Source organism: Gossypium hirsutum, chromosome D11, assembly GCF_007990345.1.
Source record: "Gossypium hirsutum isolate 1008001.06 chromosome D11, Gossypium_hirsutum_v2.1, whole genome shotgun sequence".
NCBI lineage: Eukaryota > Viridiplantae > Streptophyta > Magnoliopsida > Malvales > Malvaceae > Gossypium > Gossypium hirsutum.
In genome coordinates this window covers 13,308,494-13,324,686 of record NC_053447.1, presented here as the reverse complement: position 1 = coordinate 13,324,686, position 16,193 = coordinate 13,308,494, and the positions used below count along the sequence as shown (strand labels likewise).

The 16,193-nt window shown below is 30.9% G+C and overlaps 2 protein-coding genes across 7 annotated transcripts in view; one reads left to right on the top strand and one right to left on the bottom strand.

Moving 5' to 3' along the window:
• The window catches only part of LOC107923142 (uncharacterized), a 44,728-nt gene extending 28,535 nt beyond the window's left edge, over nucleotides 1–16,193 (top strand). Inside the window, exons 1-5 of one of the 6 annotated variants that reach the window (XM_041106133.1) lie at nucleotides 10,698–11,000; nucleotides 12,128–12,227; nucleotides 13,630–14,350; nucleotides 15,117–15,447; nucleotides 15,524–16,193. In XM_041106133.1, the coding sequence (XP_040962067.1) occupies nucleotides 15,118–15,447; nucleotides 15,524–16,129 (936 nt within the window). In that variant the 5' untranslated portion in view covers nucleotides 10,698–11,000; nucleotides 12,128–12,227; nucleotides 13,630–14,350; nucleotide 15,117 and the 3' untranslated portion in view covers nucleotides 16,130–16,193. Of the gene's footprint in view, nucleotides 1–10,651; nucleotides 11,001–12,127; nucleotides 12,228–13,629; nucleotides 14,351–14,430; nucleotides 14,931–15,116; nucleotides 15,448–15,523 lie in introns of those variants that run through there. The other 5 variants (XM_041106134.1, XM_041106132.1, XM_041106131.1 and 2 more) reach the window with 5 other exon arrangements.
• Nucleotides 6,213–7,994, bottom strand: LOC107923239 (hyoscyamine 6-dioxygenase). The gene is made up of 4 exons (XM_016853455.2): nucleotides 7,626–7,994; nucleotides 7,289–7,539; nucleotides 6,812–7,130; nucleotides 6,213–6,725 (listed from the first exon to the last, which is right to left on the bottom strand). The coding sequence occupies exons 1-4, from the start codon at nucleotides 7,815–7,817 to the stop codon at nucleotides 6,474–6,476; spliced, it is 1,014 nt and encodes a 337-aa protein (XP_016708944.1). The 5' UTR covers nucleotides 7,818–7,994; the 3' UTR covers nucleotides 6,213–6,473.

The window sequence follows — 16,193 nt, the reverse complement described above, 5'->3', positions numbered from 1 at the left end:
TGAAAATTACTTCTTACCATTAGCCAATTACTACTTAATCAATATCTATTTCACATATGGATACTTTATAACATAAAACATTACTATTTCTCAAAATTATGCATAACATATACTACAATTCATATACCATTCAAACAGACACAATTCATCACACCTATATACATGCCACAAAACCAAAATTAAAACAAGCAAAGGTTTACCAAATCACTGATAGGATAGTGTGAGCTTCGTGGTGATCCAACCGACGTGTTCCCCAAACCGAAGATCTACAAGGAAAAGAAGACTACGAGTAAGCATTTTGAATGCTTAATAAGTCCATACGAAATTTACTTACCTTAACATTTCAACAATTTATACAATTGTAATAGATTGATATTTAACATGGCATCTTTGGCAACCTTACACTTTCATAATCATTTCAACAAATATATCAAATGGGTTAGTTCGATTACAAGTCATGAACTCATAATACAATCATATAAACATTTAACATTCCATCATATGACATATACCACTAGTTCAATTTCAACTTATAACATATGCATATAATTTAATTCATATATATATTTTCATTCCAACCATTTTGTTTTCATATAGTACCATTTCCATTTCTTTTTTTCGCTTAGAGAACTGAAGTAAATTGTACTCGGATACTCGAGATTCATTTGATTACATATGCTGACATTATCGGGCTGCTAACACTAGCTTTGGATAAAGGTTGCTAACACTATCTTGGTTCAATGTTGCTAACACTAGCTTCAAAGAACCCACAACATATGCTAGGCCTCAAGCCATTGAATTAATCCCTGATCATAACACTCGTTTTCCTTTTTGGAACCCTAATGGCATGTCATTCGTATCCCAATCGTTCACTAAGTTCACAAGGGCTTTAATACCATTTCCATATCAATTCAATCTCTCCATAACAGTTCATACATATTGTATAACCCATATCATCATATCTTTTCCATTCTATACCTCGTATAAATTCATGGTTGCCGTATAATTCGTACTTTACAATTTAGTCCTTTAGATGCCAAAATCGTCAATATTACACATATTTATAAATTTATAAGTATAATCACACAATTCAAACATAATATAAAAGAACATAGTAAGTTTCATATGAACTTACTTGAGAAAACAACAACAAACAAGGTGTCAGGGACTGATCCTCAATTTCTCCTTTTTTCTTCAATTATTTTCTGGTTGATTCAAGTTCCAATTTATAATAATTCATTAAAATTTATCAATTCTAAATATCTTTCAACAGCCTATTATAACCATGTATCACTTCATTTCATTTCTCTACAACCGTATATTATCATAAAGTATAACTTATTATAACCAATTCTAAACATCCTTTTCTTTAATTGTGAACACCTTTTTCTTCAATTATCTTCTGGTTGATTCAAGTTCCAATTTATAATAATTCATTACAATTGATCAATTCTAAACATCTTTTAACAACTTATAACCATATATCATTTTAGTTTCATCCCTTTACAACCCTATATTACCATAAATTACAAAAATTTAACATCAATTATGAAATTCATGCATTTTAGTCTCTATGTTAAAAAACTAGCAATTAAACTTACAAACTAGTCATATTTCTAAGCTTCAAATTTAATCAAATAACACCAATAACTTCAAGAATTCATCAATGACAACATTTTGAAAATTTGACAGTTTTGAAAAATAACACACGGGTTAGCTAGACTGAGCTTTTATGATTTCAAAAACATCAAATTTACAAAAAAAAACTAATCTAAGCTTACCATGCAAGTGGCCAAAAAAATTGCTTTAAAAGAAATGACGTCTCTTGTTTTCTTGGTCTCTAAACGGTGAAGAAAAGAAAAAAAGATGAAGATGACAACTTATTTATGTTCTATTCATTTATTATATTATAATATACTTAAAATTTAATAATGCTATAACAAATTAATCATCAACCGTCCACTCGCTTTTAAAAATGGCTTACTTTTCATATTAGACCATTAATTAACACTCTTTTAGTCCTTTGACAAATAAAAATCTATAGCAAATAGCTTTTACCACTCTTACAATTTAGTCATTGTACCTTAATTAATCACTAATTCGGCAAAATTACTTATCCAAAATTTAATTCACCTATATAATAATTCAAATTACTAAAACGAGGTTCCGATACCTCATTTTTCAACACCATTGATTTTAGAGTGAAACACTTGTACTTAAACTAACTATTCGATTTAGGGGTGAGCAAAACTCGATTCGACTCGAAAAATAGAAAAAAAATTCGAATTTCGAGTTAAACGAATCGAGTTATTTGAATCAACTCGATTTTTTTTCGAATTTCGAGTTCGAATCGAGTTGAATTTTCGAATTCGAATAACTTGAATAATTCGAATAATTCGAATATCAAACTATAATATTTTACATTTTTACCCTAAACTCCCAAACTTTTTTACTTTTCCCTCAAAACTTTTACTCCTTCCCACTTTCCCCCCAAAACTTTTACTCCCCTCCCCTTCCAACCCCTCAATCTACCCAAAATCCATTTCCCACCAAAATTTTACTCTTCCATTCATTTTTTCTCAAAATTTTACTCCCAAAAACACTCAAAACCTTTTATTTTCTCCCAAAATTTTTACTCCCTCCCACTTTTCCCCTAAAACTTTTATTCTCTTCCCATCCCACCTCCCATCTACCCCAAACCCTCCACCCTCCAAATTTTTTTTAATATTTTCCCTCCAAAATTTTACTCCCCCTATTTACTTTCCCTCAAACTTTTATTCCCCAAAATTTTTTATTTTCCCCCTAAACTTTTACTTCTCACCCTTTACTCTCAAATAAAAAATCAAAATTATCCAAAAAAAATCACTAAACATAAATAGTAATAATTTTATTTATATATACTATTTATATTATTAAATTAAATTTCACATTTTATATTATTTATATTATTGAATTGTTTAGTCATATTGAATATTTATATTAAAATTAAATTCTTAATTATGCCATAAAATATTCGTGTTAAAATTTTATATTGGTATCAATTTCACATTTTATTTTTAAAATAACTTTTATTAAAAAATCATATTTTTATATTTAATATATTTTTTAATTCCAAAATACATAGTGACAAGAATCTGAAGATAATTGAAACAACTAAACAAACAAATAAGCTAACCAGTATATAAAAAATTAATAAATAAATTATGAGGTGATGAAAGTTAATAAAAAATTTGATTAAGGTGGACAAATTTTATTACGATGGGTGACAATGGTTACAAGGACCCAAAATTATTTTTTAAAATTTAACTCGAACAAATATATTCGATTCGATTCGATTCGAATTCCATCTCACTCGACTCGGTTCGAGAAAACTTCAAATAAAGTTAGGATGATAAAATGAGATTCGAAAACTCGATTAACTCGAAAATTTTCGATTCGATTCGATTCGATCGAATGCTCACCCCTAATTCGATTAACAAATTCGTTTGACCAAAATTCAATATAATATCATAATTAACTCATAAACATTAAATAATTATATTTATGGACTCGATCATTGGAGAACAGTGTTCTAAAACCACCGTTTCCGGCACCATTGAAAATCGGGTTGTTAGAATCATTGTCATCTAATGGTCACCATTCTTTCTCAAATTCCAAATTCATCCAAGGGCTCAAAATTTTCCACCAACTTATGAAATTTTTTCTTATAAATATCTAATTATAAAATGACTCTGCAATTCCAGCCTTGATTCATTGTTAACTTTTGGTAAAATCACACTTCTAATCCTTATTCTTTCTCATTTTACTTCAATTTAAGCGTTCTTATTTTTTAATTTTTATATTTTTCCTCAACACTTTTTACTTTCTTACAATTTAGTAATACCTTGGATTTATTTTTCTCAATACACGAGTCTTTTTAGTTCCTCCCAGTATCCAACTACCTACCTTTTTAATTATTCCAAAAATTCTAACACGTGCGGTCTCGTATAAATACTATTTTTGGCTTAAGGGATTTTAAGGATGGTACACAGTAATTAAGACTCATGCTAAGATAATCCCCTCGATAAATACTTCTTATCAACACCAAAACAAAAGACATAGTCTATACTCTTTTCAAATATCACCTTTGTTTTAATAATTGTGTACAATTTATGTAACTTAATTGTTATGAGAAAAATATATATCTTTGAAAAATCATATCAATACTTATGATGCCCTCGGGGTCTAGTTTACAGCAACCACATTTATATGTAGTTCAGTATTTGAAGTTACACTTTCATATGTGTATATGGCTTTTCTTAGATATTAACATTTAGTTGTTGTTTTATTTTGCTTATCTAAATTGGCATGTATTATCATCATATTTTTATTCGTTGAAATATAGAAGTCTTGTAGTATGTATAATATTATTGATGATTAAGTTTAATGTCTCAAATTAAAAACATTAATTTAGTTAAAGCCTATTATGAACAAAGTCGATATTTCTAAATAAAATATTTTTAATAACTACATATTGAAGATAAACTACTCATTTAAAATTTTATTTTTGCCCTAAAAAATTAACATTTAAATTCACTTTTAATTAAATATAAATATATATTTTTTATTACTTAGAATTCAAACTATTAAATTGAATAATAATACACACTTAAATTTACAAAAATCACATTTTCTTTATTATTATAATAACAACAACGTCACTAAAATTGAAGCAACAAATATAAATATATACTAAATTACAATTATTTTCACCCTAATTAAATTATAGTGTTTTATAGTGGTGCATCAAATTTAATAGCATTCCAAATGAAATCAAAACTGTTCATGATTCTTTGAATATTTATTTAAGCTAATCCTTTTAGTGTCCTAAGGGTTGCACAGTCTTTTTTTGTCATTAAAATGACTAAGTCTTAGAGAGATTGTTAGCTTGTTAGTAGGAGTAGGAAGCTAAGTTTGTTAGCTTGAGTCATGTATATAAACATTAGTGGATATAAGGGGGGCAAGTGGCCCTAATTTTTTAGAAATTTACATAGCATCCCCTTTAAGATAAACTTTATTACATTAAACCCCTTAAAAATTTAAATTCTAAAAACCAACCCCTTTTAAAGTTTAAAATATATATATATTTATCCAATTACAATGAAGCATCACTTTCATGTAGATATATTTTATGCTACAATTGACTCTCAATTGTAAAAATTGAATGAGAAGTTTAAAGAAGATATGGTGGAACTGCTTATGCTTTGTTCAGCTTTGGATCCTCGGGATGACTACAAATTAATCTTTCAATATTGATAAAATTTGTAAGCTTGTAGAGAGATTCTATCCTGAAGACTTTTCAAAGCAAGAGAAGTTGCATTTGAGATGTCAACTAGACCACTTTGATCTTAATATTCGTCAACATACATCTTTGCAAAATTATCCTCAATTCCTAAATTATGCCAAGAGTTGACCAAGATAGGAAAGTTAGTTATTTACTCGCTTGTTGATAAATTAATTCGACTTGTGTTGACTCTTCCTATTTCAATAGCTACTATTGAGCGTGCATTTTTTGCTATTAAAATTGTGAAGACAAAACTTCGAAATAAAATGAAAGATTATTTGGGAAGTTACTTGATCACATACATTGAAAAAGAAATTGCACTGACCTTTGACGATGATTCAATTATTGATGATTTCTGTGACATGAAAGAAAGGAAATTACAATTTAAAATGCCCAACTTGTTTAAATAGGTAAGTGATTTTTTTTTTTTGTATTTTAGATCATATGATTCTATATGTCAAAATTATATTTTAATTTTGATTTTTTTCACCAATAGTAGAAGATCATACTAAATTTTGGATTTTGATATGTTAGTATTACTTATTAGAAATTAGAAGTATAATGTAATTATTAAGGTTAAAAGGTTAAACTTTAATCTTATTCATATTTCAATAATAAATATATATGTATACTTTAATTATTGAATAATTATACACTAAAATTAATAGTAAAAAAAATATAGTCAATAATATTAATATAGATTTATTCCTAAGTCGTATTTCCGGACCCCACTACTGTATATATAAGCATAGCTTAGTTAATGAATTTGATCACCCTTCCCCATTCTTGCTTTCTGTGCTTCAATTAGTTGTCTGTTAAATTAACAAACCTCAATAGTATAGTAGTTTGCACTTTGCAGGAATAAACTTGTTGCAATTTGATTTTGTCGTTGGTGTTTTAATCATTTTATTTATTTATTACACATATGACACTGGGTTACGAAATAAGAAGAAATCTTCTTGTATCCCATAATTTCGAAACCTTCGAGATTCGTAGAGTTTTAAGCTCTTCTGTGTTTTTCTTTTAAAAAAAAAAAAAAAACTAGAACAAGCTTCATTTGCCTTTGGATAAAGACAATTCCTGGGAATATTAATGGGAAAACAAAGCAAAAAACATTTGCAACAAATTTATATATATGAACTAAACTTGTCTAAGGATTGAGGGTTATGAGCTCCTTAACAGCTTCACCGGTATCATCGGGGTTGAGTACGAAAGCAGAAACGAAGTCAACAAATTTGAAGGCCTTGTAAATTGCAGGATTGCTTGCATTAACCAAAGCTTTAGCCGGTTCTATGAGGCTCTCATCCCTTGGATACACGAAGAAACAAATTGTCGTCCTAGCATATCTCGAGTTCGTCACCACTCGATGTTCAGCTCCTTTTAGTTTCCCGTTGCTGATAATCTATCCCCGCCACCCAAATAAAAAATAGTATGAGAAAATTTAAAAAAAATGAAAGTTTATGAGGAACGATAAGATGGGGGGGGTACCTGTAAAAGGTAGCCTATATTAACGACGAAGGCATGAGGAAGAGGTTGGACGCCAATCCATCGGCCATCTTTGAAGACTTGGAGGCCATTTATTCGACCTTGAAGAAGAATGGTAATGATGGTAGGATCGCAGTGTTTAGATAATCCCAGTGTTAAACTAGGTGCAGGGCATGGAGGGTAATGATTAATCATGATTTTGGGAACTTGAGTGAGATCGTTGCTGAAATAATCGGCGCTAAGCCCTAATCCTTCACATATAAACTCTAGGATCCTACAACTCAACTTCCACATTTCAACCGAATACGTCCCAACCACTTCTCTGAAATTAATTAATGAACCAAAAGAAGAATGGACGGGTCAAACTGTGGAAAGTCAATAACCACAAATATTTCATGCAGATTACATTTAAAGCTGGAAGTTTAAGACATATCACATACTATAAATAAAGTTTTGATTAGAAATGACGTGATAGTTTACCTGTATCTAGTTGGTTTTTCAGGCCAATATTGAATGCGTTCATCTAAAGGACGACAAGGGTGCGTCACGGCATCCCTCCAATAGTGAAAATCCTCCCTGGGATAAGCGTAGCTGCTCGTGTACAGTTTGCAGCTTCCGTTAGGGTCCTTGCCGCATTCCCTTTCTTTGTCCAACCCAGGCATAGCATGGAATTCTTCTGCAACATTCATCGTTTCATCCATTAACTCCTCCGAAACTCCATGATTGATTACCTGATGTTTTCCAAATATATATTACTGTATAAAAAAAAGGATGTTAATTAATCTTATATCATGTGATTATATACATATGTTTGTACCTGGAAAAATCCGTAATCTTGACTAGCTTTCAGGATTTGTTGAATGGTATCTTTTGGATCATGACACTGAAGATCAATCACGGGGATGGATTTTTCCAATGGAACAACGAGATTTCCGGGTCTTCTCTCTGGTGGCATCACATAACTTTCTGGTAAAGATCCATCATAACACCAGCTCGAAAGAAGTTCCATGGTTTCAATCTCAACGCAAAAGTTTCGAAACTATAGAAGATGTAGGTTGTTTTTCTTCGAAGCTGTGTAAGCCATGGAGGCCAAGGTAGAGGAAGTAAACGGGGGCATTAAAATCCTAGTCCCATAGAAAGTTGACCCGTAAATAAACAAATAAAATCCCTTTCGCAAGCCATATGCACCGCATCATCCAATTTTCTAATTATATAGCAATGATAAAGATGCTGATGATATTGAATTGGCAAGTTGACATTTTTTTTTCCCAAGAAATTAAATTAGTTCACATTGTTTTTCCACCTTTCTTTATTAATCCAAGGTGGTGGGATGATGTATGATTTGTTATTCAATTCTTGCTTGCTCTGAAATGCACGTAATTATGTAGTAAAAATAAATAAATATTGGAGCCATAGTATAGTAGCATCTTAGATAGAACTCCATGGCAGCCTCTAAACCGAGAAAGTTTGAATCATGGGAAAAGATTTGTAGTTTTAATAAAAGGTTGAGATAAATTTTAAAATTATACATGAATTTTGATGATACATGAATTTTAATTTTATATAATTAGACACATCAAACTTTGATTATGCTTAGATGTATACATATAAAATTGATTTCGATTTAATTGTACACATAAATAGATCAAATTATTTTTACATTGGATAAGTGTAATCATTTGTGTATGCAATATATAAATATAAAATGATATTATATCGATAATAGTGTTGGTCGTTTGTAAAAGCTAAATTATGTCACATGTAAAATTACACAAAATCAAAGTTGATATAGAGTTAAAATTCAAGTCATCCCAAAAAAAATGGAAAGATTGTTGATTGATTGGCATGACATCATTTTTGCTTAGAAGGACACAGCAGTTATGCCAAAGAGAGTAATAAAGGAGGAGCTAGCCCACGGTGAAGCGTAACTTTTAACATTATTGCTAGCTGGGAATTCATGTTTGGTAATACGTAGTTTAAGATGAATGAGAGATAAAAGGAGGATTAAAAAGCAAATGGTGAAAGTGAGCTCAAGTTGCAAAAGATTTGAGTCGGAAATGCAAGCATGGAGAGGATGATATTTTGTTTTGGGGGTATTGGAAAAAGATTAGAAAATGTCCAAGTTTTGTTGCTTACTTCACGGAATACAAAATAATAATAAAGGGAGGTTAGGTTAATAGGAAACAATAGATTTGTGTTATGGATAATAGTTTTTAATCATAGAATTCCCGACAATCACGTATTGGTAAACCACTACATGATGAACATCAACATGGGTGATTGGAGCACGTAAAGTACTAAAGCAACCCAATCAACAAACGGAAGCAACTCAATCCAATGTTCTTCCACTTACAAAAACAACTAAACCTCATCATTTTATAATTTTGTACCCTCAAATTTGAATTTTCAAGTTTTATTTTATATTTAACCCCATTTTTTAATTTTATTTTTAAATCAATTTTTTTGGGTTAAAGTTCAATTTTAATATTAATTTTAAGTGATTGAAACATAATAAAAAAATAAAAAAGTGTGTTTGGATGAAGAATTTTAAAATTTTTGAGATTTTTTAAATGCTAGTACTTTTAATTCTTTTGTTTTAATAAATAATTGATTAGGAAAAAAATAGGTTATTAGAATTTCACAAATTAAACAATAATTGTAAAAGAATAATAATTACATTAAAAATAAATAATATAAAATATTCAATATAAATATCGTTATATTTGTTTAAAAGTTATAAATAGCTCTAAATACAAAATTTTAAAATATATATTAAAATTAAATAAAATGATTTTTTTTAAAATAAAAATAATTTTTGAAATTTAAGTTTTCTTTTATACAAAATTTTGAGGAATTTTGAAAAATAAAATTGTAATTTGAAAAAAAAATTGAGATATTAAAATTTCCTCTTAAAATTAATCACAAGTTTTAAAATTCTCCAATATATCACTACACCAAAACAGGTTTTTAGCGGCATTTTTAGTGGCGTTTGGACAAAAAACGTCGCTAAAAATCGAGCATTAGCGGCGCTTCTACAAAAACGTTGCTAAAGATTGAGAAGTAGCAGCGCATTTAGGAAAACGCCGCTAATAATAAGCATTAGCTGCGTTTCATGAAAAGCGCCGCAAAAAACCTAAGGCCAACGACGCTGTTTTCTGAGTTTTGGGCCTTTAGCGGCGTTTTTTAAAAAGCGTCGCTAATGCTCGGGGGACTTAGCGGCATTTTCTAAAAAGCACCGCAAAAAACCTAAGGCCAACGACGTCGTTTTCTGAGTTTTGGGCCTTTAATGGCGTTTTTTAAAAAGCGTCGCAAAAAACCTAAGGCCAACGCCGCTATTTTCTGAGTTTTGGGCCTTTAGCGGTGGTTTTTAAAAAGCACCGCTAATGCTCGGGGGACTTAGCGGCGTTTTCTAAAAAGCGTCGCAAAAACCTAAGGCCAACGACGCCGTTTTCTAAGTTTTTGGGTCTTTAGCGGCGTTTTTTCAAAAGCGCCGCTAATGCTCTTTCCTTTAGCGGCGTTTTCTAAAAAGCGCCGCAAAAAACCTAAGGCCAACGACGCCGTTTTCTGAGTTTTTGGGCCTTTAGTGGCGTTTTCTGAAAAAGCGCTGTTAATGCTCCGGCCTTTAGCGGCGTTTTTTAGGAAGCGCCGCTAATAGTAATAAAAGACCATTCCAATTATCTCATTCTTTGATATATATTTTTATTATAAGATGGATATATTGGTCAAATTTACATTTAAATGATAACAAATAAGATTAATGTTTAATACAAAATGTTTTTATTAAAGAGAATTTCTAACTCCTAACTATTTATTATTATTTTTCAATCACAGTTTGTTTAAACTACTTTACTAGAAAAATATATTAAATTATGGGTGCGTTTGTTTGCTGTAAAATGGTTTCCGGAAAACATTTTACACCATTTCCGGTGTTTGTTTGGGGGAAAATGAATTCGTTTAGGAAACCATTTTCCAAAACACGGTAAAATCAAGCCCATTCCTCCGGAAATTGTCTTACGGCTTCAAAATTGGTAAGACATTTTCTATTCTTCTCTAAGCAGACATTTTCCATTCTCTTCTAAGCAGCAGTCATTTTCCATTCCTCAAAGCTTCCGCCTCTCCTCATCTCTGCCTTGCCATCTCTGTCTCTCAGCTTAATCTTCCTTCTCCATCTTTCTGCTCCATAGATCTGTCGGTGAGTCACCCAAAAGCTTCAAGTTTTTTATGAAATTGGTGGTTTTTTGCTGGATTTTCCAGAAATCGGAAGAAGGATGAAAACTCATCCTCTTCTTCCCTACACCACTCGACCCCCAATTCTTCACTACAGGGAAGCTTTCCCTTTTAATTTTCTTGCTATTTTCTCTATAAAAATCTCAACATTTTTACCGTCAAAGCTTCAGTTAGTAGATGCGATTGACTCGATTCATTTCTTATCTCTTATCATTTTTTTATTTGTTTATTCCTTAGTTGGAATTTTAACTTTATTTTATCGCGTTTTGTTGTGTAATTTTAGGGTTGCTGAATTTCTTAAACGAATTAGGCTTAATACTCTAATATTCACTTCTTTTTGTATAGTTAATGATTATCATCATTTACGTTATCGTGGATTTTAGAAACCCCATAACTATTCTTACTATTGCTGTATTGTGTTTCCATTGTCGATTTTATTAGGCATTCATGGCTGTCAGTTAACTTGCTTGGGGCGTTTTTGAGCTTTCATATAGGATAGTAATCTTGTACTTAATAAGCATGTAGCATATTAGTAGCGTCCCATGTGGAGATTTTAGCTTCACCAGTGGTTAAATAATCCTTTTTTTTCATTGAGATAGTAGATTCTTTTATGTTAAGCATACTAGCAAATAGTGTATTCCATTGCAATTCCTCCTAGACTCCTGCTAATGAATGATATGGATGTTTGAGTTATGCTAATTGAATTTCAAATGCAATTAATCCTGAGGTGCTTAATTAAGTAAAACCTAGTCAATATATGACAAGTTGGAGTAGAGGGTAGTTATCAAAGATGAAATTCAGAGTTGGTTACAATGCTATCATCGTTTTATTGTTAGGCTAGAGAATTATACACTAACATTTGTGTCATTTGCTATGATATGTTACAAAATATTATGGGCTCTCTCTTTCAGCAAGGAAATGGTTAAAATTCTCAAGTTATCAGAGTGTTTTAGTAAATACTAGCATGTTATGGATACTTTTTGTAATGCATCAAAAGAAATATTGTTGAGCTGGAGTGGACTAAGAGCATTTCCAGTACCTCTAATTTTTAAGTAGTTTCTGAGTACAATGATGTTCCTCTAATTTTTGCAGGGCTATTGAGCACCCAACTTTTTCAGCACTTACAAGACCATTGTGTGATCTGTATTCACTTATTCCTCCCCTTCTAGTTGCAACGCATAAGAAACTCAAGGTATGTAGATGTTTTTGTAGTTCTGAATGCCGTGGGTCTTTTTTACTGGAGTAAATTGTTAATGCTTTTATTCCTTTGCATTATAATTGATTTCATGGTTTAGTTTAAGCATTGAGTTAATGGATTAAAAGGAAGTATTGAGGTGATTATCCTTACTGTTAAGTTTTTGTTTAAAAATGTCAAATAGAGTGACTTTATGCTTGAGATTTGATTTTTTATTTCTTGAATATTAAAAATTGTTAGCAACTCATATATATAGAGTTTATGCTTGAGAAACAAACCAATAAAAAATACCAATAAGACTTTCAGTTCAATCCAAATTTCCTTAGAAAATTCAATGCTAAAATGATTACTAGAAGATCTCTGCCATAACCAGTTTTATTGTTTAGTTCAAAACTTAAAAATTTGATAATTTTTTAACTTTTTCTTTAATTTTCTATTTTACTGATTTTTTTAAATACTACATATAATTACAATTTTTTTAAAAAAAATTTAAAAACCAATGAACTAAACCAAGCAAAATTTAATTTCAGTCATGAAACTTCTCATAGTGTACTGGTTAATAGGCTTACAAGTAGAGAAAAATGTATCGCAATTCGCGACCCCGTATATTATAAATGGCAAAGAAAATCTGAACACAAAAAAATTTTGGCAGAAATAAAACTTATACAGGCTTGAAGTAGCCATCTTCAGTCGACTATGGTGGCCCTTTACATTCTATTTTTATTCAAGTCACATTTGAATATATAAACTAAATAAAAATTTGGTATAACATTATTTAATTGTATTGTAAATGCCAATATTAGGGTTTTGAATGTCGATTTTAAGGGAGAATAGTGGACATTTTCAGATTCAGGGGCACAACAAGCTTCTTTGTTCCAAGGTTGCATTATCCATACAACAATAGCAAAAGCAGCTTTTTTGCATTTTCTTCTTTAACTAAGGCCGCTTTATGGACAAGCTTAGTCCAATTTTTAGCCTTAGAAATTGAAGTGACAGAACAGATTTTTTTTTTCCAGATAGAACTGATAAACCAAAATAAATATATATACTATATAAGAAAAACATAGGGTCTAACCCTACGTACGGTGAGCTTGTTTCAGCCCATAGCATACTTTTGGGTAACATGCTGAACATGTTTAAGAGCATGTAGGAGACCATTAGCATATCTTGAAATTCTATTTGTTTTTTGCAAATTACTGATTTGCTTCAGTTTGTTTCAGTTATAAGTGGTACTTTCAATGCTTTCATTTTTCATGCTTTCATTTTAAGTGGCACTTTCAATTATAATTAGCTTGATATGTATGTATGCACTCTTAGTCATGGTAACTTTATGTGATCTTATGAAAATCTTGCATCTTTTTGTAGTGATCATATATTTGTGTGGCATTATTTTGTGTAGATGGACCGTAATCAACATCAAACTGCAATTTTCGGAGTCGTGGCTTCAGTTTTAGCTTTTGGGGCTCTTTGGATTAAAAAATTAGAAACTAGGAAGGAAATTGCTTCTCGCCCTCGTGTGAATCAAGATTATGAAAGAGAAAATTATATTAATAGTATTTTATATAGTGGTGACCAACATTGTATTGATGTGATAAGGATGAGACCGGTCGCCTTTTTTAATTTGTGTGATATTCTTAGTAGGAATCATTTGTTACAATCAACAAAATCTGTGAATATTAGGGAGCAAGTAATTATATTTTTACATATAATTGGTCATAATGTAAGGTTTCGAGTGATTGGATCTAGATATTATAGATCAACAGAGATAGTTCATCGTTACTTTAGGGTTGTATTGAGAGCTATTTTGAAATTGTATAGACTAGTTATTAGATTACCTGATGAGTCAACTCCTAGTGAAATTAGAAACAATCCAAGGTTTTATCCTTATTTTAAAGATTGTATTGGAGCATTAGATGAAACTCATATTCATGCATCCGTTCCACTTAGCATGCAAGGAATATTTCGTAGCCGTAAAGGGGGGACGACACAAAATGTATTGGCTGCCATTACATTTGATTTGAAATTTTCCTATGTTCTAGCTGGTTGGGAAGGTAGTGCACATGATTCTCGTATTTTAAGTGATGCACTTTCACGTCCAGGAGGATTAAGAATTCCGGAAGGTAATATTTATCATAAAATAGCAAATAGTTCTAATAAACTCATAATTTATTAGTATTAATTATGTATTGTAAAATTTTAGGTAAATATTATCTTGCTGATGCTGGATATGGCATCCGAAATAGATGTATTACCCTATATCGTGGTGTCCGATATTATTTAAAAGAGTTTGGTGCTGAAGGGTCTGAAAATGCAAAGGAACTCTTTAATCTTCGTCATTCATCATTACGAATCACTGTTGAACGTGTTTTTGGGATTTTGAAGAAACAGTTTCGTGTATTAGATGCTGAACCATTTTGGAATTTTCAAACTCAAGTAGATATAGTTTTGGCTTGTTGTATCATTCATAATCATATAATGGGAGTTGATCCTAGTGATTTACTTAATCAAGGATTATACGAGGCGTCTGAGTCTGATTTGATAATATCAACTCTCACGGAGCGAGAAGAAAGACAAGAAGCAAGAGAATGGTCTGCTAAGAGAGATGAAATTGCACAAACTATGTGGACTGATTATATGGCTAGAAATATTTAGGTTTAGGGCTTAGGGTTGTTGTTTCTATGTTATGTATGTTTTAGTATTAAAATTTTTTGAATGTTGTTTTTGTAAATGTTGGTTGGATAATGATATTGAAATTTTAGTTTGTTGGATTTTGATATATGTCTTGAATTTGTTAGATATTGATTATGTTTTAAGCTTGTTGGATATTGAATTTATTATTATGTTTTAAGCTTGTTGGATATTGAAATGGTTGAATTTATTTTGTAGAATGGGTAAGGGCAACAAAGAAGGGACCTCCAAGCAATTCAGGTGGACAAAACCGATGGAACATGTTTTCCTTGAAATTCTAGCAGAGGAGGCTCGAAAAGGAAACAAACCTTCTAATACTTTCAGAGCAGTTTCTATTAATCGAGTTGTTGACGCCATTTCAGAAAGATTCCAAGTCCAATGCGATGCGAAGCATGTGGAAAATCATTTGAGGACAGTAAAAAACCAGTGGCAGATTATATGCAAAATTCGAGGTGAAAGTGGTTTTGGATGGGATGATAACATGAAAATGATCACATGTGATAGAGCGATATATGATGCAGCAGTGATGGTAATATATATATATATGTTAAGTATATTTCAATTGTTTTTTACTTGTTATTCTAATTGTGTATAATATCCAACAGGCACACAAGAAGTATGAACCATTTTTGAATAAAAGCATTGATCATTATGATGAAATGGTTGTGGTTGTTGGCAAAGATATGGCAACAGAGAGTTTTGCCAGAACATTTGCTGACATAGATTTGGATGATGGTAATGAAGATTCAATGCCTGTAGACTGTAACAATGAAAAGGCTGAAGAGGTAAGAACAAATGTATCTTCATCTGGCACATCCAAACGTAAAAGAAAAAGTGGTCAAGAAAGTCTCGTTGATGAACAAATTAAATTTGTGGGTAAACAACTTGGCAAAATTGCTAATGCTTTGGAAAAATTTACTGCCGATAATACATCACAACTTTACGAACAAGTGATGTCGATGGAGGAAGAAGGATTTGATGAAGACTTCTTGTGTTCAGTGCTTGATTATCTAGGGAGTCATGAATCAGAGGCCAAACTTTTTTTAGTTAAAAATAAGAAGCATAAAAAAATTTGGCTTCAAAATTTTCTCAGGGTTAAAGATATTGATACATTTATGTGGTGTAATATTATGCACTTGGACAATGTTCTTACTATGTGGTGTACCATTAATTATGTATTTGGATATATGTGGTGTAATATTATGCACTAGACAATGTTGTTACTATGTGGTGTACCATTAATTATGTATTTGGATAATATTATTATTTCTAGTA